The 23,000-nt window shown below is 36.4% G+C and overlaps 1 protein-coding gene across 1 annotated transcript in view; it reads right to left on the minus strand.

Annotated features, from left to right (window-relative positions):
- The window catches only part of LOC113513971 (uncharacterized), a 149,939-nt gene extending 136,337 nt beyond the window's left edge, over positions 1 to 13,602 (minus strand). Inside the window, exon 1 of the mRNA XM_052894132.1 lies at positions 13,391 to 13,602. Within this exon, the coding sequence (XP_052750092.1) occupies positions 13,391 to 13,460 (70 nt within the window). The 5' untranslated portion in view covers positions 13,461 to 13,602. The remainder of the gene's footprint in view (positions 1 to 13,390) is intronic.
- Between the last annotated feature and the right edge of the window lie 9,398 nt (positions 13,603 to 23,000).

Below are 23,000 nucleotides of genomic sequence, written 5' to 3' on the forward strand. Positions count from 1 at the left end.
GAGAACTCAGATGTTATTCCTCTGTACCCTGTAAATTCACGCCATATTCCACCGTTCAAACCGAAATACAGCCATGCAAACACAACTGCTTCACGGTAGAAACACGAATGGGACAGAGGTACCCAAGCAATCGACTTTTGTACAAAATCTTTTTTTTTTTTTTTTTTTTTTACAACACAGGGGGCAAACGAGCATGCGGCTCACCTGATAGTAAGTGACTACCGCCGCCCATGGTCACCCACAACACCTTTGCAGGTGTGCTGCCGGCCTTTTAAAAAGGAATATGCTCTTTTCTTGAAGGTTATGTTGTCGTATCGGTTCGGAAATACTGCTGCTGGAAGTTGATTCCAAAGAGTGGTTGTGCGTGGGAGAAAGTGCCTTGAAAAACGCACGGTGGAGGACCGCCACTCTTCCAGATGGTTGGGATGAAATTATAGTTTATGGCGGGTTGTACGATGGTGGAAATCTGCAGTAGGTATCAATCCGAACAATTCTTCAGAGCACTCCCCATGATAAATTCGGTAGAAGATGCACAGAGATGCAACATCTCTACGCAGCCTCAGTGGGTCGAGCCGGACAGTAAGACGCCGATCGTCAACAATTCGAGCTGCCCGACTTTGAATGCGGTCTAACGGAAGGAGTTGGTAGTGTGGCGCTCCTGCCCACAGGTGAGAACAGTATTCCATCTCCCTCTGGTTGTTCATGTCTATAGGCTACGGTCGCCACTTTCCATCAGGTGGGTCTTTAGCTTGTTTGCCATTCTAAGTTGCATAAAAAAAAATACGTAACAACATTTTTAGAATGTTTATGTTGCAAGTAACTTGCAATTATTGATTATTTATGATTTATATTTAAAATTGTTTTGTTATATCTTTTCTTTCGATACTGCAGAATTGGTTATTGCATTTTTATTCTACTGCGAAAATATTTTTTTTTATTTTTAGTAGATATGTGTTTTGCCTAGTATATATAAAATACGTGAGGTCCCGGCATAGAAAAGGCCATCCCTTCCTTTTCCGTGGATATCGTAGGAGATGACTAAAGTTGGGCGAAAGATGAGCAGTCCCACAGATGCGTCCAACTTAAAACTTTTCTAAAGCCTAACTGCACTTGCCAATCTGATTGCCAAATATGACAACTACTGGCAAAACTGGGAGGCTTATGTTCAGCAGTAGACAGATAAAGGCTGACACGATGATGACGAAATATTATGATTACCAGAGATAGACTTTGTAGAATAGTCTCTCTCTGAAGTCGACAAAGAATAAGCCACCCCGGCTTATTCTATGCCAGGACCACACGCCCAACATTATATTTAGATAACATTTTATTGAATACTAGCGACCCGTCCCGGTATCACACGGGTGGACATTTTTACATTTTAAAAACTGGCTATTAAGGCTGCACACGCGACGGAAGCTTAAAAATGGAGTAACTTCTCCCGTTTTCCCAACATTTCCCTTCACTACTCTGCTCCTATTGTTCGTAGCGTGATAAAAAGTATACTATAACCTGCCCAGCGGTATGAAAAATAATTGTACCAAGTTTCGTTAAAATCCGTCGAGTAGTTTTTGTTTCTATAACGAACATACAAACAGATCACTAATCACCCTCTGATAGTTATTTTGGAAATATATTTCATGTACAGAATTGACCTCTCTACAGATTTATTATAAGTATAGATAGAAAAAGATGTGTACCAATTTAAAAGCCACCTATACACGCATTCTTTACACGAACATAAATAATTGATGAAGGCGGAACAACGGAATTTTATCTTTTGTAATATTCTAAATTCAAAGAGTTGATATTACCGTTTAAACATTACTTGTGTTCGTATAACAAATTTACTGTCGTGTACAGAACTACTCACTTTACAACACTATCTGTAACATTGTTGCTTTTCTCAAACACAAAACACAGGATATGTCTTGTTGATGTGACGAAGCTGAGCAGTCTCGCTTGTAAATAACGCAATATAAAGTGACAAAACGGTGTTACAATGCAACCGCTATTGCATAGTTGGTCGCCTTTGTGTCTAACATCTCGGCGGAGTTTCAGCTCTTAAGAATTACATTGTTCGAGTCACATTATAAACCGAAACTAGCTGTGTCCCGCGGCTTCGACTTCGTAAATGAGCATATAAAGTATATTATATTTAGAAAATAATATCTATAGTTCAATATTGAAATACGTTTGTAGTAAATTTTTGTATTTTTGGATAAGGGAGTAAGTGTACCAAGCGGGGGGGGGGGGGGAAGTGGAAGGGATTGTTAGTAATGGCAACTAAGAATCCCATTGGTAGCAATATGCCCAGTCATGTCGTAATCCTCCTCGTCGGTTCTCCCTGGAAACTATCATAGTTAATTCCTTGTGAATTCGTCATGATGGGCTAACTGGCCTGTTTTCATTTCATCGATCACCCTTCACTGGTACCCCGTCAGCGTATCCCGTTAACACAGACGGGGTTACCACTCCATTTTCACCCATCACAAAAAAGTATGCCAAGCGCAGGGGGAAAGAATTGTTAGTAATGGGATCTAGCTTCTCCATTGCTAGCAATATAGTGCACAGGTAGTTCATACCCTAACTTAAAATATCAACATCATAAAAAATATTTGTTTGATATATTGATTTTGTTAAAATAATGCACCGCCATTTTCTCTCTGTGTTTAGCGTAACAATTGTCTGGTTGAGAATGCCATCAGGCATTAAGTCCGCCCTGTAATAAATAAAATACACAACCAAATTTTTTTTATACCGCTGAGGTGGCAATCAAGCATACGGCCCACCTAATGGTCAGTGGTTACCGTCGCCTATGAACGCCTGTAATACCAGGGATATTACGCGTTGCCGACCCTGGAGAAACCTCTTTACCCCCCTTTTTAAGAACCCCATGCTGTAGTATCTTGAGAAAACCTCGGCAAGAAGCTCATTCCATAACCTGAGTGTTCGTGAGAGAAAATATCTCTGAAACTGACGCGACCATTTAGGCTGTAGGGTAAGAGGATGTACTCCCTGTCGATGGCAAGCAGTATGATGGTAGAAAGTGGCCGTAGGCATCATATTGTACAATTCCTTTGAGCGCAATCCGTTGTGCAAGAACGATTCGTTGTCGAAAATCTTCTTCGTTTTAAAGTCGGTTGAAAAGTTAAAGATTTGCTCTCATTGGTACTATTATTTTATATACTAGCTATCGCCCGCGACTTCGTCCGCGTTTCCGTCGTTTTTCGTAAAATAAGTAGCCTATGTCCTTCCTCACAGTTCAGTGGTTTTGATGTAACATACACATTTCCCTTCACTGCTCTGCTCCTATTGATCTTAGCGTGATGAAAAGTATACTATAACCTGCTCGGGAGTATGAAGAATAAAATTTTGTTTCTATAACGAACATACAGTCAGACAGACAAAAGTTCTACTGATAGCATTTTTGGCATCAGTATCGATCACTAATCACCCCCTGATAGTTATTTTGGAAATATATTTCATGTACAGAATTGACCTCTCTACAGATTTATTATAAGTATAGATATGTATTACATTATATGTAAATATGTAAACGAATGTTTCCAACTCATAAAGTATTGAAAGCGTCCAATCCTACTGCCATTCTTGGCGGGTCGTCAATCATATTGTAATTATAAGTTATAATTTACTTTCCATGTTCACAACTCAGTGTTCTAAATAACACGTAAAAGCAATATAAATCATTTGTCCAAAGCTTGCGATCATTAGATTTACGTATAAAATTGTGGCCATACCCCAAAAGCGGTGATGGGCCCATTTATCAAGTTGGGACAAAAAGTATTTCCCCCTGAAAAATGACTGTTTCTGATTGCCGTCGCATTTTTCATAATATACAAAAATAAACACCTTCATTTTCACGTGGAACGAGGAAATATCGAAAATGTACGCCTATCTGTTGGAATAATCAGATAAAAGTATAAAAAATACGAACACCTTTGAATATATATTAAATACGTTACCCTGTATCTGAGAATATTGTAAATACAAATATTGTAAATGTGGACGTCAATTTAATACCTGTTAACGATTTTTTTTTATATACAACTTAGAATAGCAAACAAGCTGACGGCCCACCTGATAGAAAGTGGTAATCGTCGCCTATAGACATGAGTAGTACCATGGACATAACAGACTATATTGTTTCGCCCATGATACCCCCCATGCGTTGCCATTCCTGAGGACTCAAGTGTTATTCCTCTGTACCCTATAAATTCACTGCCATATCCCACGCTTCAAACCGAAACACAGCCATGCAAACACAACTGCTTCACGGTAGAAACACGAATGGGACAGAGGTTAACGATTTAATGGCTTACACAATTACTATGAAATTTGGTATGCACATACTATATAGAATGTAGAAGGGCATAGGTTGCTTTTTACCCCAGTTAAGCAGACGAAGTAGTGGATATAACTAGCTTTTAGTTATAAAAAATTAATAGTTTGACAAATTTTACTTCTACAAGCTGTGTTTGAGGAAATTCGACCTTGTACTTGTCTGTTATAAAATGTAAATAGAAAGACATTCTTTATTGTTTCCTCCATAAGATTACAATAGTAAACTTATTATAAATACAAACAATAACAAGAAAATATTACATTGGACAAAAAAATGGGCTGCCTTATCGCTAAGAGCGATCTCTAATAAGCGATCTTTGGATGGACTAAACAAAGTAATTTTGTCCTCAGTTTATTACGCTTGCTATTTAAAAAATAGTGGTCAAAATGAATATTATCGGTACTTATCCAGCTTCAGAGTCGTATGGCCCTGGCATAGAACGGGCTACACCTTCCTTTCCTGTGGGTATCGTAAAAGGCGACTTAGGGGAAAATCCCGATTATGAGGGAGGCCTATGTTTAGCAGTGGTCATAAAACAGTTGATATAATGATGGTGATGATAATGACATGAAAGACTCAATAAACTCAATTTACGCCACTTATTTCGCTATTCCGCAATATGGTCCCAGCATTGAATAGGCCATACCTTTCTTTCCTGCAGGTGCTGTAATAGGCGACTAAGGAAGGGCAAGGGACGGCCATTGTTCCTTTTAAAACATCATCAAAGTCTGTGGTTGGCAACCCGCCTAGATAGATAGATAGATAATGTATTTGCATTACTTACAGCACACAAATCACAATACAAACATACACATAATACACAATAAAAGAGATAAAAGAATGAAAAACAAAAAAAAACAAAAACAAAATATATAAAACAACAATTTCCTTTTATCATGTGCGTACCACAGTAACACAAAATGGTCACAACTCAGTTTATTGCTTTGCCCTCAAAAGAGCAAAACACTGATACTCTGTTGTGGCCAATATAATATAGCGGAGTTAAAGGGATTGTTAGTTATAGAGACTGAGAATCCCATTGCTAGCAAAAACCCAACCAGATCGACCTTCTAGCGGTTCTCCCTGGAAACTATCATGGTTAATTCCTGATGAATTCATCATGATGGGCTAACTGACCTGTTTTCATTCTCATCTATCACGATTCACTGGTGCTCCGCCAGCGTATCCCGTTAGCTCAGGCAGGGTTACCATACCATTTTCACCCATCAAAAAAAAATATAGCATGGCAACTTCCAAACCTTCCTAAGGGGAAGATTTATGTTCAGCAGTCGCCACATAAAGGCTGATGATTCTACCTATTTAATAATAATTTTTACGAAAACAAATATATTGAAATGTATTACTTCCAAAAATATTTTTACCTCCAATAAATATAAATATTTATTACACAACATTCTTAATTAACTCAATGTGATACACTTTGAACTGCATGCATCAGCGACTTGCATTATATATTATTTCTGTTGCACTATTCAGCAATAATATACTTTATTACGTTATAAATAAGATTCATAATTTATTTTAATAGTACTCCGTTCATTTTTCATTTAAAACAATCACAAATTGTAGGTACGGTTGTAACTTTGAACAGTGAGAACGATTTTGAAATCTTCTTTTTTGTTAAAAATCACTATTATTACAGATATAATTCTCAGTGTGTATTTATACACTTACTAGCTTTTGTCCGTGACTTCATTCTCATAATCCGAATATGTATAAACCTACTCATATATAATAAATATACATGAATATATACATATATATTCACAATTGGTTCAATGAACTAAGAGGTTCAGAATAAAATTTTATGATGCCTGCTTAAAATAATTTTACAAACTGTGCCATCTTCAAGTTATTAGGAAGTAAATTCCAGAGACATGCATCATGTACAGCAAATGACTTGATATTAATAAATATTAATTATATTTTAGAATATATATAGGTATAATTTGTTTTTTTAATGGATGATAATGGAATGGTAACTCCACCTACGCTAATGATATACGCTAGCGGGGCACCAGTGAGAGATGATAGGTGAGAACGAAAAGGCAAGTCAGTTAGTCCATCGTGGCGAATACACCTGGAGTTCAGCACGATGGTTTTTTTTTTACAACACAGGGGGCAAACGAGCATGCGGCTCACCTGATGGTAAGTGACTACCGCCGCCCATGATCACCCACAACACTAACGGCATTGCAAGTCTGCTGCCGGCCTTTTAAAAAGGAATATACTTGTAGCGGAGAATAATCGAAACTAAAAATAGTATTAACTAAAAATAATATAAACTAAAAATAATATAAACTAAAAATAATATAAACATTCTAATAATTCATTAATTCCGCTCCGCTTATAAACATTGCGGCAACACTGTAAGCGAAGTGCATGAAGATAGCGGCCGACTGCGGCCGCAACGTTTTTTGGCAGCGCGGCTAACTTTGCGGGTACTCTCCAATGCGCGTATTACGTATGCACTGTGTTTGCCTATATTTAAATTATTATTTGTATAATCTCACCTACATTGTATTGTCATTGTTTATGTGCTTGTGGGCTACGCAAATAAATCATTTTATTGTCTAAAAACTGCATTCGCTCCGTGTATGCGTAAGTTCATTTTTTACTGTATACCCACCATCAGCAAACATTAGTGAACCTCGGATAAATACAGAGTTGGTGAGGGCCTAGGAGTCATCAAAGGGCCCTACACCACAGTGGTGACCCCGTGTATCATATTCAGCGAAATATTATTTTTTAAATTTTCAAATTCAACAGTTGTTGACGCAGGTACAAAGTCCAACTTATAAGAACCTGGCGCAAATCATAAGCGGTGAGCGATTAATAATATTTTTTTTTTAACATGTCTGAGCGTGATGAATTTTCGGATGTGAAAGGAAACATCCCTTCTGAAGTGCTGCGAGTGGGTGTAAGAATACCACCATTTTGGCCAGAGGAACCAAGTTTATGGTTCGCCCAGGTGGAAAGTCAATTTACACTCTCAAAAATAACGACAGATGAGACCAAATTTTGTTATTTAGTAGCACAATTAGATCACCAGTACGCTGCTGAGGTGAAGGATATAATTACCAATCCACCCTCCACTAATAAATATGACAAACTTAAATCTGAGCTCATCAAACGTCTTTCAGCCTCTCAAGAAAAACGTGTAAAGCAATTACTCATACATGAGGAACTCGGCGATCGTAAACCATCGCAATTCTTACGTCATATGCAGAGTTTGGCTGGTCCATCAGTACCTATGGGTTTTTTGAAAACCATTTGGTCCAGTCGTTTACCACCAAATATACAAACTGTTATTGCTTCACAGGATGATTTACCTATAGAGAAACTGGCAGACCTAGCTGACAAGGTGCATGAGATAGCCCCTTCTACTCCACAGGTGGCAAGTACCTCAACAGCATCAGACTCGGAATCTTCCTATAGTAACTTAGCCAGACAAGTCAGTGAGCTTACGAAACAGGTAGCCTTACTTACATCCCAGGTGTCAAATACCAGAAGACCTGCACGACCACAATATAGACGAAACAACCGATCTCATTCCCGCAGCCGTTCTCGACCACGTCAACCACCAACAGGTCATTCTCATTGTTTTTACCACTTTACCTACGGTGCTAAAGCAAGGAAGTGTAAACAGCCATGTGAATTTCCGACGGAAAACTCTCAGGGCGGTCGCAAGTAGCGGCCAACGACTGCCCCACATCAACAGGCCGTCTATTCGTAACTGATCGCGCATCTAAAATGCCGTTCCTAGTGGACACTGGTTCTGATCTGTGCGTTTTCCCACGGTCAGCCATTAAGACGCCCTGTACTCAGTCTAAATATGATCTAGTAGCTGCCAACAATTCTGTTATACATACATTTGGTCCAGTACAACTACGTTTAGATTTCGGCCTTCGACGAGATTTCATTTGGAGCTTCACCATTGCAGATGTCACAAAACCAATCATTGGTGTGGATTTCCTCTCCTTTTACAACTTATTGGTGGACTGTAGAGGACAACGACTGATAGATGGTTTGACATCCATGTCAGTAAACGCAATCGCCATTAAGATAACAGAAGACGTCACATCTATAAAATCCATTACAGGTCAATCTGATTACCATCATATCCTTCGAGAATATCCGGAGATAACTCGTCCTGCAGGTGTATTTTCACCACCTAAACACAAAACGCTCCACTATATTCGCACAACGCCCGGACAACCAGTATCTTGCAAGCCTCGTCGCCTTGATCCAGTTCGGTTACAAGCAGCCAAGAAAGAGTTTGCAGATATGCTGGCTAGTGGTATTGCCAGACGTTCAGAAAGTCCATGGTCTTCTGCTCTTCACCTAGTTAAAAAGAAGGACGAAGGATGGCGTCCGTGTGGTGATTACCGTGCACTGAATGCTAGAACTATACCAGACCGGTATCCTATACGCCATATTCACGATTTCTCCTATCAGCTTTCAGGTTGTTCAGTCTTTTCAACGATAGACCTCGTGAAAGCTTATAATCAAATAGCAATGAATCCTGATGACATCCCTAAAACAGCTATTACAACACCTTTTGGAATGTATGAATTCCCATACATGACCTTTGGACTTAGAAACGCTGCTCAGACGTTCCAAAGGTTCATTGACGAAGTTCTTTTAGGTCTAGACTTTTGCTATGGCTACATTGATGACATTCTAGTATTTTCGAGAAGTAAAGAAGAACATGAGAGTCATCTACGTCAGCTATTTGACCGTCTTAAGAAGTTTGGCATACTTGTGAATACCTCGAAATGCTCGCTTGGACAAGGAAGTGTCACTTTTCTAGGGTATAACGTATCCGCTGCTGGAACAACGCCTTTGGAGAGTAAAATAAAAGCTATCCAGGACTACTCTGCACCCAAGACCGTCAAAGAACTCCGACGTTTTTTAGGAATGCTCAACTTCTACCGCCGGTTCATCCCTAAGGCAGCTAAATTCCAAGCGCCATTGCATGATTTGCTCGCTGGTCCAAAGATCAAAGGCTCTCATCCAATTGAGCTGACAGCAGATGCCCTACAAGCCTTCAATGATTGCAAAAGATCGCTTTCAGATGCAACCTTACTTGCCCATCCCCATCCATCTGCCGAATTAGCAATCGTCACTGATGCCTCAGACTTAGCGATAGGAGCTGTTCTCCAACAACGGATAGATCATAATTGGCAACCTTTGGCATTCTATTCCCACAAGCTCACTACATCTCAAAGAAAGTACAGCCCGTATGATAGAGAACTCTTGGCAGTTTACGAAGCGATTAAATACTTTCGGCATATGATCGAAGCCAGAACGTTCGCTATCTATACCGATCATAAGCCACTCATATTTGCATTCGTCAATAATAAAGAGAAATGCAGCCCCAGACAGTTCCGATATCTTGATTTCATATCACAATTTACTACAGACTTGAGATTCTTACCTGGACACAAAAATGTCGTAGCAGACGCACTATCTCGTACTGACGAAATCTCAGCACTCATCAATTATCAGGACCTTGCAAAATTTCAGGAGAATGATCCAGAACTGCAAGACTTGTTAAACCATGGTACTTCTCTAGAACTCAAGAAGATTAGTACTGATTACTGTCACTTACCTATCTACTGTGACACATCTATGCAGAATCTTAGGCCTTATGTTACTCCACAGCTGCGAAAACAAGTTTTTGACATGATCCACAATTTACATCATCCTGGAGGTTCAGCTACAGTACGGTTGGTTACTCAAAGATTTGTGTGGCCAGGGATTCGTAAAGAATGTAGAGAGTGGGCTAGGCAATGCTTGCAATGCCAGAAAAGCAAGATTACCCGACATACCAAATCCCCTCCTGCCACATTCCTCACTCCTTCCTCTCGTTTTTCACACATCCACCTTGACCTTATAGGTCCATTACCTCCTTCGTGTGATTACAGGTATTGTCTCACCGTCATCGACCGCTTCACCCGGTGGCCTGAGGCATTCCCCTTGAAGGACATCACTGCAGAAACCTGCGCGACAGCCCTAGTATCTGGCTGGATATCGCGGTTTGGCTGTCCTGCTCGTGTGACTACAGATCGAGGTCGTCAATTTGAGAGCAACCTCTTTAAAGCTCTCACTGCCTTGATTGGTGCTCATCACTTTCGTACCACCGCCTACCATCCTGCAGCCAATGGAATCGTCGAGCGACTTCATCGTCAGTTGAAGGCGGCGATAATGTGCCATACATCATCACATTGGACTGAATCCTTACCTCTGGTACTTCTCGGGATGCGCAGTTCTTATAAAGAAGACCTTCAAACATCTCCTGCAGAACTGGTCTATGGTGAACCAATCCATTTGCCAGGTCAGTTTTTGTCTCCCAAAGATGACTACACAACATCCGATGTCACCGAGTACGCTAACCGTCTTTGTTCTCAAATGACCAAGTTAACACCACGACCGACTTCATGGCACACATCTACATCATCGCCATTTTACATACCACGAGATTTATCTACTTCATCTCACGTGTTCCTGCGGCAAGATCGAGTTCGTAGTTCCTTGGAAGCACCATATGTTGGCCCTTTTAAAGTTCTTAACAGGCAACCCAAGTACTTTACCTTAGACCTCCAAGGCAAGAAAACCAATGTCACTATAGACAGACTAAAGCCAGCTTACATAATGAAGGAACCTCAAATTAAAGAACTTCCACCTACGCAGTCATCACCTCTTCCATCTGCGACCAAAACTTTCGTAGAAGAAAAGAGAACAAGAAGTGGCAGAAGAGTACAATTTCCTGATTTTTATCGACCGTAGTCACGGTCTGGTCGGGGGGAAGATGTAGCGGAGAATAATCGAAACTAAAAATAGTATTAACTAAAAATAATATAAACTAAAAATAATATAAACTAAAAATAATATAAACATTCTAATAATTCATTAATTCCGCTCTGCTTATAAACATTGCGGCAACACTGTAAGCGAAGTGCATGAAGATAGCGGCCGACTGCGGCCGCAACGTTTTTTGGCAGCGCGGCTAACTTTGCGGGTACTCTCCAATGCGCGTATTACGTATGCACTGTGTTTGCCTATATTTAAATTATTATTTGTATAATCTCACCTACATTGTATTGTCATTGTTTATGTGCTTGTGGGCTACGCAAATAAATCATTTTATTGTCTAAAAACTGCATTCGCTCCGTGTATGCGTAAGTTCATTTTTTACTGTATACCCACCATCAGCAAACATTAGTGAACCTCGGATAAATACAGAGTTGGTGAGGGCCTAGGAGTCATCAAAGGGCCCTACACCACATACTCTTTTCTTGAAGGTACTTTACCTTAGACCTCCAAGGCAAGAAAACCAATGTCACTATAGACAGACTAAAGCCAGCTTACATAATGAAGGAACCTCAAATTAAAGAACTTCCACCTACGCAGTCATCACCTCTTCCATCTGCGACCAAAACTTTCGTAGAAGAAAAGAGAACAAGAAGTGGCAGAAGAGTACAATTTCCTGATTTTTATCGACCGTAGTCACGGTCTGGTCGGGGGGAAGATGTAGCGGAGAATAATCGAAACTAAAAATAGTATTAACTAAAAATAATATAAACTAAAAATAATATAAACTAAAAATAATATAAACATTCTAATAATTCATTAATTCCGCTCCGCTTATAAACATTGCGGCAACACTGTAAGCGAAGTGCATGAAGATAGCGGCCGACTGCGGCCGCAACGTTTTTTGGCAGCGCGGCTAACTTTGCGGGTACTCTCCAATGCGCGTATTACGTATGCACTGTGTTTGCCTATATTTAAATTATTATTTGTATAATCTCACCTACATTGTATTGTCATTGTTTATGTGCTTGTGGGCTACGCAAATAAATCATTTTATTGTCTAAAAACTGCATTCGCTCCGTGTATGCGTAAGTTCATTTTTTACTGTATACCCACCATCAGCAAACATTAGTGAACCTCGGATAAATACAGAGTTGGTGAGGGCCTAGGAGTCATCAAAGGGCCCTACACCACATACTCTTTTCTTGAAGGTTACGTTGTCATATCGGTTCGGAAATACTGCTGCTGGAAGTTGATTCCAAAGAGTGGTTATGCGTGGAAGAAAGTGCCTTGAAGTTTTCAAGGGGACCTCGTAGAGGTCGACTTGACAGAAGGTATATTACTAGCAAAGAGTCCGTATTAATAACAATCCCTTCCCCCCAATATAATAATATTACTACTAGTTCTTGTGCGAGGTTCTTGCCCAAAGGATTTTGATGTGTTTTAGTATTTTAGTATATTTATATTTTAACATAGATTAATTTTATATTTACAAAATTGTTTATCCTGATTGAGTATCAAGACACAACCCAAGCTATTAAATATAGAAAGCTAATATTTGAAACACAGTACATATATAAATTAATAATATGTAAAGATATTACTTTTATAACGTGGGCATTCGCTGAGAAAAGATTTTTGAAAATTTCACCTTTAATGGAAAACACGATACCACGCATGCAAAGTCACGAGCAACTAGTTGAAAATCAATTTCATATTTTCTTAAATTCTATTAATACTCGTATGTATCCAATAAACAGATGTTATAATTTTGTTCACATTAAAAGTACATTTAATTTAAAAATTGCATTGTGATAATAAATATTAAAAAAAAAACTGCTTTAGATTTTTTATTGTAGAAACGAATCACTATATAAATATTATATTGTTTTTTGAATTTACTTACATATACATATATATAAATTAATGAAACTAATTTAATTTCATTAAATTACATCCTTATATAAATAGGATAAAATTAATGTTGTAATACTGTAAACCTAATAATAAAATAATAAGTTACATGATTTTATTGTAGTAGTGAACTTAGGAATAGGCGTCTAAATTAAATAACATCTAACACAAAAAAGTAAGGGAAATATAACAGTAATTTCTTGTTCATCCGTCAAACTGCCAATACAGAAAGGTAACCACGCAGAAACTAAATTATTTATTAATAGTACTGACCCATTTTTGCCGGATTCCCAGCCGTTGAACAGATGAAGAAAAATAACAGCAGACAAGTCTTCAACTCCATTTTTTTCACACACTCAAAACGCCACTAGGATTATATTGAGCAAGTATTTCATTTAGCAGTATCACATTTTTCCGATCACAATTTGTATCACGGGACTGCTAAGCGCTACGACGCTACGGCACGTCCACCGCGCTCTACGGCTCCCAGACGACTAACGTAGCATCCCTACGTAGCCGGCTACGGAGCGAAGCTAGTCGTGTTATTGATTCTTTTAAATGTTATTTTTGGTCATTTTCTATGTAACAATAATTATTTGTGATTGTTATTTTTTTTTTGTTGACGAATTGTAACAGAAGTATAACAATTGTGCTTCTGTGATTTAATTTTGGATATTTATAACTATTTTTTACATGAGAATGAGAATAGTTGGTCGGAACTTAATATTAAAAAAAAAATTATAAAAAAGATTAATGTATTTTTACTTCTAAGACACGTTAAGAAGTCTGTATTCATGTCTGTTCACTTTAAGAAGTCTGTTAGGTGAGATATTTTTGTCAATACTAAACCGATTTTGATAATTATTTTTAGAAAGTTAAATCTAAATTATTTTTAGAAAGTATTCCCTTGTTAGTTGCATATCAATTTCCTCACCATTAAAATTTTTATGTTGTTTTCGCGAAGAAAACTTTTGAAAAATAAACTATTGCAGGATTAATATAAGCAAAGTGGCTGCTTAAAAATAGTAATTTATTATAAATATTAATTTTAAATAATTGAGAATAGCTCAACGTGACCCCATATATTACAATAAGTCATAATGGAATGGTAACCCCATCCTCACTATCGCTATACACCGGCGGGGCACCAGTGAGGGGTGATAGATGAGGGTGAAGCAGGTCAGTTAGCCCATCGTGACGAATTCAACAAGAATTGTTCACGATGGTTTCCAGGGGGAACCACGTGGAGGTCGACCTAATAGGGCATATTGATAGCAATGGGCTGTCAAACTCCATTGCTAACAATCCCTTTTCCCTCAAGCAGGAGAGTGAGCCCATCCTGACAAATTCCACAAGAATTAACCAAGATTTCAAATAAAAGTCCCTTCCTCTAACCTATAATAAACAAATGTACATGTACAGGGTACAGAGGAATGAGATCTGAGGACTAATCTCAGGAATGGCACTGCATGTGGGTATCATGGGTGAAACAGTATTCTCTGTTATGTCCACGGTACTGCTCATGTCTATAGGCGACGGCTACCACTTTCCATCAGGTGGATCACACGCTCATTTGCCACCTGTGATATAAAACAAATTCTCTTCTTTTTTTTTTTGTATACAACTTACAAGGGCAGACAAGTTGACGGCCCACCTGATGGAAAGTGATAACCGTCGCCTATAGACATGAGCAGTATCATGGACATAACAGAGTAGACTGTTTCGCCCATGATACCCCCCCATGCGTTGCCATTCCTGAAGACTCAGATGTTATTCCTCTGTACCCTGTAAATTCTCGCCATATCCCACCCTTCAAACCGAAACACAGCTATGCAAACACAACTGCTTAATGGGACAGAGGCACCCAAGCAATCGACTTTTGTACAAAGTCTGCCTCTGGTATGTCGTATATTGTACATCTCGTATATCGTTAATGCAGGCGATGTTATCATTCTATTATCATACGTTTAAAATAAAACCCTGAATTGTATTATTTTATATATTTCATTAAATTTGTTTAATAAATTAACTCACATTAGGCTATTGTTAATTGATGTAAATTAACATATAAGTATACATATATATATATATATATATATATATATATATATATATATATATATATATATATATATATTAAGGGAGAAAGGTAATCATTCCTGGAATGTTGCAATTTAATTCACGATCCCTCTTACTTCTACTACAATTATTAAATTCCTTTGTCTACCAGTACTAGTTTTCACCTGCGACTTTGTCTACGTGACCAGGATATATTCATTGACAGGGATAAAAAGTAACTTACATCCTTTTTCATCCCATACGTGTACTCGTATACTAAATATCTCAGTGATTGATTAATCTGTTAAGGCGCTGTGAGGTAACAAACAGACAAGTAAACTTACATTTACATTTATAATATTAATTAAGATATAGTATAGATGAGTACTTGATTACATCTGTCCCATTCGTGTTTATGAAGCAATATTGAATTAAGATATAGAATAACACCTGAGTTCTCATGAATGGCAACGCATGGGGGGTATCATGGGCGAAACAGTATACTCTGTTATGTCCATGGTACTGCTCATGTCTATAGGCTACGGTTACCACTTTCCATTAGGTGGGCCGTAAGCTTGTTTGCCATTCTACTTGTATAAAAAAAAAACTTTACATTATTCTCATGTATAATATAGTATATGTCATATATGTGTCAGTATATTTGTTATTTATATATATTAATCGTTTATATATACAATTTTAGTATGTATGTATATCAATAATTAGTAGTACCGCATTCGAGTATTCTGACACTTCCCTATAGTTGACTGGGAGGGAATGCTTTTAGCATTAAGTCCGCCATGTACACATATATGTACTAATGAATAAATAAATATATTAACTTTTACCCGCAACTTCGTCGTGATTGAAATAAAAAAATCTATACCTTCCGCAACCCACACAGTATGTACATAACAAATTTCATAGTAATTTGTTAAGCTGTTAAGGAGCTATAAAGTAACAAACAAACTCACTTTCACATATATAATATCAGTAACAACTATGTGGATTCCTTCATAACTACTCTCCAAACATAATAATTAAAGCATAGATTTATTACGGACCGGCTGACCTTTCTACGCTTCACAGAGTTAAGTAAATTCACACTAGACACATTACTCTATATAATTTCGTATCGGCCGTTAGCTGTCCACTGCTGAACATAGTTTGGATCAAACAATCAAACACGTTTGTGTTTTATTGTTTCAAACAAATCAAAGACGTAAATAAAACAAGCCAAATGCGAATTGAACTCATTGAGGATTACGTACAACAGAAGTACTTAAAAAAATATTTAAATAGGCTTTGATTTTCTTCTATAATATGTAAATCAATCAATACATAAAATAAAATCGTATCTGGTCGCTGTCTGTACATGGAAGATATAGGTATAAGCAAAACTATCATAGGGAGGCTTTATGAACGCTATAGAATCCAAAACAATGATTTTTAGAATTACTATCTGTTTATTCATTTATTTATTTATAGAATTACCAACATAAGATATAGCTAAACATTTTAATACAATACACTGGCAGATTAGATGTTACTGTTCTTACATTTATAGGCAACCACAGCATGCCTTGTGTTTGGTAGACATTAAAACAGACACAAATTATTAAATGTTATTATATGAGTGAAGATATTAACAATATTAATAATAATATAATATAAATAAAAGGAAATTGCACTTAAATTATTATAAATTATAAATAAATATAATGTAATGGGGAGGTACATCAACATCTGTACATTTGTGCACGCAAATCTCAGAAACGAATTAACTGATTTCCATGCAATTTATACTAAAGTATTACGGTTTACTTCACTTGACATTAAGTGTTTGTTTTATTTCAATCGGTTAATAAATAAAAAAGTTATATCAATCTAAAGAATCACATATAAAATGCTATAAAATAACCGATCAGTTGAATTGGCTGCAACTTTATGAAGGTATTAGGTACGTAATTATCATTTAAGTGTATAATACAATATAAGACCAGATTCATGACGAGTGCCAATGGGAATGATATACGAAAACTATATAGAAGCGAGCAACGTCGCGTGAAATGGCTAAATGTATACACGGTATGAAATAAAATTACATTGCGTTAATTACATATTTATTGTTTTTTTTTTTTTATGAAACAGACACGTTATGTTCTTGTTATTGTTACTACAATTAATCATTTTCAATTATAAGTTCGATGAAAAAGTTTTTTCAAAAATTTTTCAAAAATTCGTCTTACTAGAGACATTGTTATATTTTCCCTACATATATATCACATATCTCTATAAAAACGTTAAATATTTTAGATCATATAACATATATTGTATAGAAAATCTAAATTAATTCCCAATTTAGACTAATCATAGCCTCTTATTTATAAAAACTAATATGTCCTAGATCTAATTTAGTTTTTGTTTTGTCACTTTGTTTTGCTTGGGTACCTGTGTCCCATTCGTGTTTCTACCGTGAAGCAGTTGTGTTTGCTAACTATGTTTCGGTTTTTAGGGTGGGATATGGCGTGAATTTACAGGGTACAGAGGAATAACACCTGAGTCCTCAGGAATGGCAACGCATAGGGGTATCATGGGCGAAACAGTATACTCAGTTATGTGCATGGTACTGCTCATGTCTATAGGCGACGGTTACCACTTTCCATCAGGTGGGCCGTCAGCTTGTCTGCCATTCTAAGTTGTATATAAACAAAAAACTTTCTTTTAAATTGAGAATTTAGCGCAAAACAAAAAAAGAAAATACCTCAATAGCTAAATTAAGTTTATAAAAGTTTGACCTTTTTTTAATAAGCGTATTAAGTATTCAAATAATACAAAAATGTTTTATAAACGTTTTCCTTTACCACATGGATGTACCAACTTAAAATTTTTCCCAAATTTCGAATGCAAAATACTAGTTCGTTTACACCATTTTGGTACGGAACCCTAGAAATACTCAAACCGAATGTAATCACTTCGCGCGCCATTTTCTAGTTATTTTTCGATGCACTACAGAGATTCGCCGTTTTGTAAGCATAGAAAGAGTATTCATTCATTTTTTTTTTGCTGTTTATTTATGCAATTCGAAATGCAGTAACACTTTTTTTATATATTCTATGGCAACATTTTTTATATACTTTCAAATTTAAATTCTTCGTTCGAAAATCTGTTTTTTTTTTTTAATAACAGTAGCAAAGGTATTTTCTCCCGCGCACGTTTAAACTATGCAATGAGCTCCCTACCGAGGTTTTCCCTAGAGATGAGAGTATGGGATTTTACAATAAGAGTATGTTAAGGTTTCTTCAGGGTCAGCAGCGCGTGACTATCCTAGTGTTGCAAGCGTCCATAAGCTACAGTTACCGTTTACGTATTCTTGTTTTCCATTAATATGATACAAAAAAAAATTACATTATTTATTTATTTATTCTTTATTATACACAAAAAAATTACAACCATATAATTTATATAAAATAAAGATATAAAACAAGCGATCTTAACTCTGTAAGAGTTCTCTTCCAGCAAACCCTGAGTGGAAAGGAGCATCAATTACTAGCGGGCAGTGTGCGTACAATAATAGGAAGAAACAGTATAGTTGTTTCTATTAAAAAAATAATAAATATGTTGACATATATACAAAGTACATTATGTCGAGATAAAGGAAAATTACATGACGTATGTAATTTTAATTCTTTTTTCATTCTTTATTGTACACACCAGTTATAAGAATATGACAGAGGTAATCAAAAGTAAGAAAACTCTATCAGAGTTAAGCTCGCCTTTGAGCTTAACTCTGATAGAGTTTTCTTACAGCAACACCCAAAGTGGAAAGGAGCATCAACATCAGCGGGTACAATTTTGGGTCAATTTTTAAACAAAGAAACTAGACAAAACTGAATTAATTACATTATATTTAATCGTATAAATACAAATACATAAATATATACCTACATCTATGAATATACTTACACATACATACACACACACACACACACACATATACATATACATATAATATACCTGCACATATAGATATAAATTTTTTGTATTTGTAATTTTCATATTATTGTTATTTTAAATTTTCTTCTGGCTGTATATTTGAGATGTAGATATTGCAATTTGTATCTATGGGTAACTAATTAAAAAATAATGGATAATTATTAATAATAAAAAAATTAACTAATTCCCTACAATCGTCGTAGGTCGTTACTTCATCTAGTGAGAGGGTCGTCCTACACTGCGTTTGCCAATACGAGGTCGTCAATACTTTAAGAAACTTTCTTAAATTCATGTTATATTTAACACTAATATTCTATTAATATATTATTTCACATTATTTGGATCACAGATTATATAACAAGACGCTAACATGCCCGTCACCATTCCAAACACCCATATCGATTTTATTTCGTCAACAAAAAGACATTGTATCTCATCATATTGTATCTCGTCATATTGTATATGCATAATATTGGTCCTTTGACAGTGCTATTGTGGACTACATTAGTGTAAAGACACTCTTTGTGTCCTTTATGCCTGATATCTACGCTTCACTGATCGTTACGAATGCCTCAAATTATCTATACTGTGCCGCTTTGTATCGTCATTGGAGTGTATCTAAGATAATGTCTAAGTTAACAGCCTGTATATTATAGTCGTTGTGAAAAAATAAATGTCTTAAAAAAATTTGCAATTTTATTTATTGGTTTATTTTTTAAGGGACAGCTTGAAGTAAGCAGTACATAATTTGCAATTATTTTTTTATTTTTTGTAATTGTAGGGCTTACTCCTGTGTTAGTCCCATTTAGAGATTAGAGTACAAAAGTCGATTGCTTGGGTACCTCTGTCCCATTAGTGTTTCTACCGTGAAGCAGTTGTGTTTGCATGGCTGTGTTTCGGTTTGAAGGGTGGGATATGGCGTGAATTTACAAAGTACAGAGGAATAACACCTGAGTCCTCATGAATGGCAACGCATGGGGGGTATCATGGGCGAAACAGTATACTCTGTTATGTCCATGGTACTGCTCATGTCTATAGGCGAAGGTTACAACTTTCCATCAGGTGGGCCGTCAGCTTATTTGCCATTCTAAGCTGTATAAAAAAAATTAAAAATTTTATTACTTTTTTTTCATTTATTACGGCATAAATAGGCATACTTATTATCAGGTACTTAGTACTACAAGTACTTAATACTCGTAGCTGCAACCGATTCCTCGTTTCCCTTAGTCGCCTCTTACGACACCCGCGGGAAAGGAGAGAGTGGCCTATTCTATCTATGCCGAGACCACATGGCCAACCACATATAGTTACCGAAAATTTAATTAGTTACAGTTTAGATAATTAATAAATGTGCAAATGCAAGTTAAACGGGGGAAAAGGGATTATTAGTAATGGAGACTGAGAATCCCATTGCTAGCAATTGCCCAACCAGGTCGACCTCCTCGTGGTTCCCCCTGGAAACTATCATGATTAATTCGAGATGAATTCATCATGGTGGGCTAACTGGCCTGTTTTCATCCTCATCTATCACCCTTCACTGGTGCCCCGCCAGCGCAGTTATATTTATAGTTAGTTATCCCGTTAGCGCAGGCGGGGTTACCATTTCATTTTCATCCAATAAAAAAAATGCAAGTTAAACATCATTAAAATCACTAAATGAATAATATGTACTTATATACTTATATATAAAATTCTCGTGTCACGGTGTTTGTTACCAAACTCCTCCGAAACGGCTTTACCGATATTTATGAAATTTTGTGTGCATATTGGGTAGGTCTGAGAATCGGCCAACATCTATTTTTCATACCCCTCAATTATAAGGGTGACCCACCCCAAAATATTTTTTTTTATTTTTTTGACATTTTTTTTTTATTTTTATTTCATTATAATTTAGCATTGAAAAATATATACAACTTTAAATTTTCATCGTTTTACGATCAACTCCTGTATTTTAATTGCGATTTTTATATTTCGCAATAAGTGATAAAACAACGTTTACGGGGTCAGCTATATATATATATATATATATATATATATATATATATATATATATATATATATATATATATATATATATATATATATATATATATATATATATATATATATATATATATATATATATATATATATATATATATATATATATATATATATATATGCGATGTCTCTAGGTGAACTGATTAATTAAACTTGTTTCACTGCTCTCGAGCCATTGAAAAGAATTTACTTCATATAAAAATAAACCATATTATCTCATATTAGCCTATATAAGTCCGCTGCAGGACTTAAGTCTCTCCCATGGGATCGCCGCTATGATCTCCGTGGCAGGCGGCTTGGATATACATTATAAAAATATTGCTGCCTGTTTCATTACTTGCAGAGATTCTAAATATAGTATATTTATTAGACATTGATGGTGATACTGCAAAAAAATATTTAAAACACTGTTTATCTAAATAATGTTTAACTAAACTCACTCAAGTGATTAAATGTTGTTTAGTTAGTATAATAAAATTTTTAAATTAGCTTAATAACAGGATGACATGTATCATTGCAATCACTACATAGTATAAAACGAAGTCGCTGTCTGTCTGTCCCTATGTATGTTTAGATCTTTAAAACTACGCAACAAATCTTTTTTAATAGATAGAGTGATTCAAGAGGATTGTTTATATGTATAATACATGCATAATATAGTAAAGGAACACTGATAATTTTAGAGGTTTCTAATATGATGTGATGTAATGTGCACCCGTGCGAAGCCAGGGCGGGTCGCTAGTATATGTATAAGTATATGTATAACCTTCAAGAAAAGAACATATTCCTTATTAAAAGGCCGGCAGCGCACCTTCCGTTGGTGTTGTGGGTGATCATGGGCGGCGATAGGCACTTACCATCAGGTGAGCCGCATGCTCGTTTGCCCCCTGTGTTGCCATGCTTGGCAGGGGGATGGGCAAACACTGTTAGATTCTGGTGATGTTTTAAAAGGAATACCACTTTTGCCACGCCATTCCCTTAGTCGCATTACGACACCCACGGGAAAGAAACAGGTAGTCGAATCTATGCCGGCAGTATTATTACATAATATAGGGGGGAAAGGGATTGTTAGTAATGGAGACTGAGAATCCCATTACTAGCAATATACTCAACTAGGTCGACCTCCTCGCGGTTTTCCCTGGAAATTATCATGGTTAATTTCTGATGAATTCATCATCATTTGGCTAACTGGCCTGTTTTCATTCTCATCTATCACCCTTCACTGGTGCTCCGCCAGCGTATCCCGTTAGCGCAGGCGGGGTTACCATACCATTTTCACCCATCAAAAAAAAAATTATTATATACATGTGAATTATTTTCTCCTACATTCTTCACGACTCTGGTACGCGCTTCCTGATACCATTAAGAGAGTACCGACTAAACCGTCTTTAAAGAAAACGTTCACGCTCACTTTTTTACTTTATCCGAGCAGTAAGTACTTTATATTAATCTCAATTTCTTGTATAATACAGTATATGTCATATATGTGTAAATATATTTGTTATTTATATATATTTATTCGTTTATATATTTATTTTTAGTATGTATGTATATCAATAATTACTAGTACCGCATTCGTGTATTCTGACACTTCCCTATGGTTGACTGGGAGGGAATGCTTTTAGCATTAAGTCCGCCATGTACACATATATGTACTAATGAATAAATAAATAAATAAATAAAATGTACTATTATATAATACATTATATTAATCAAAGTGCTGACAAAGACCTTTTCAGGTGCCCACTGATTAATGATGTTTTATCAGAAATGAAAAGCGAAAATTACT

Source organism: Galleria mellonella, unplaced genomic scaffold (assembly GCF_026898425.1).
Source record: "Galleria mellonella isolate WM207_F2 unplaced genomic scaffold, CSIRO_AGI_GalMel_v1 utg116, whole genome shotgun sequence".
NCBI lineage: Eukaryota > Metazoa > Arthropoda > Insecta > Lepidoptera > Pyralidae > Galleria > Galleria mellonella.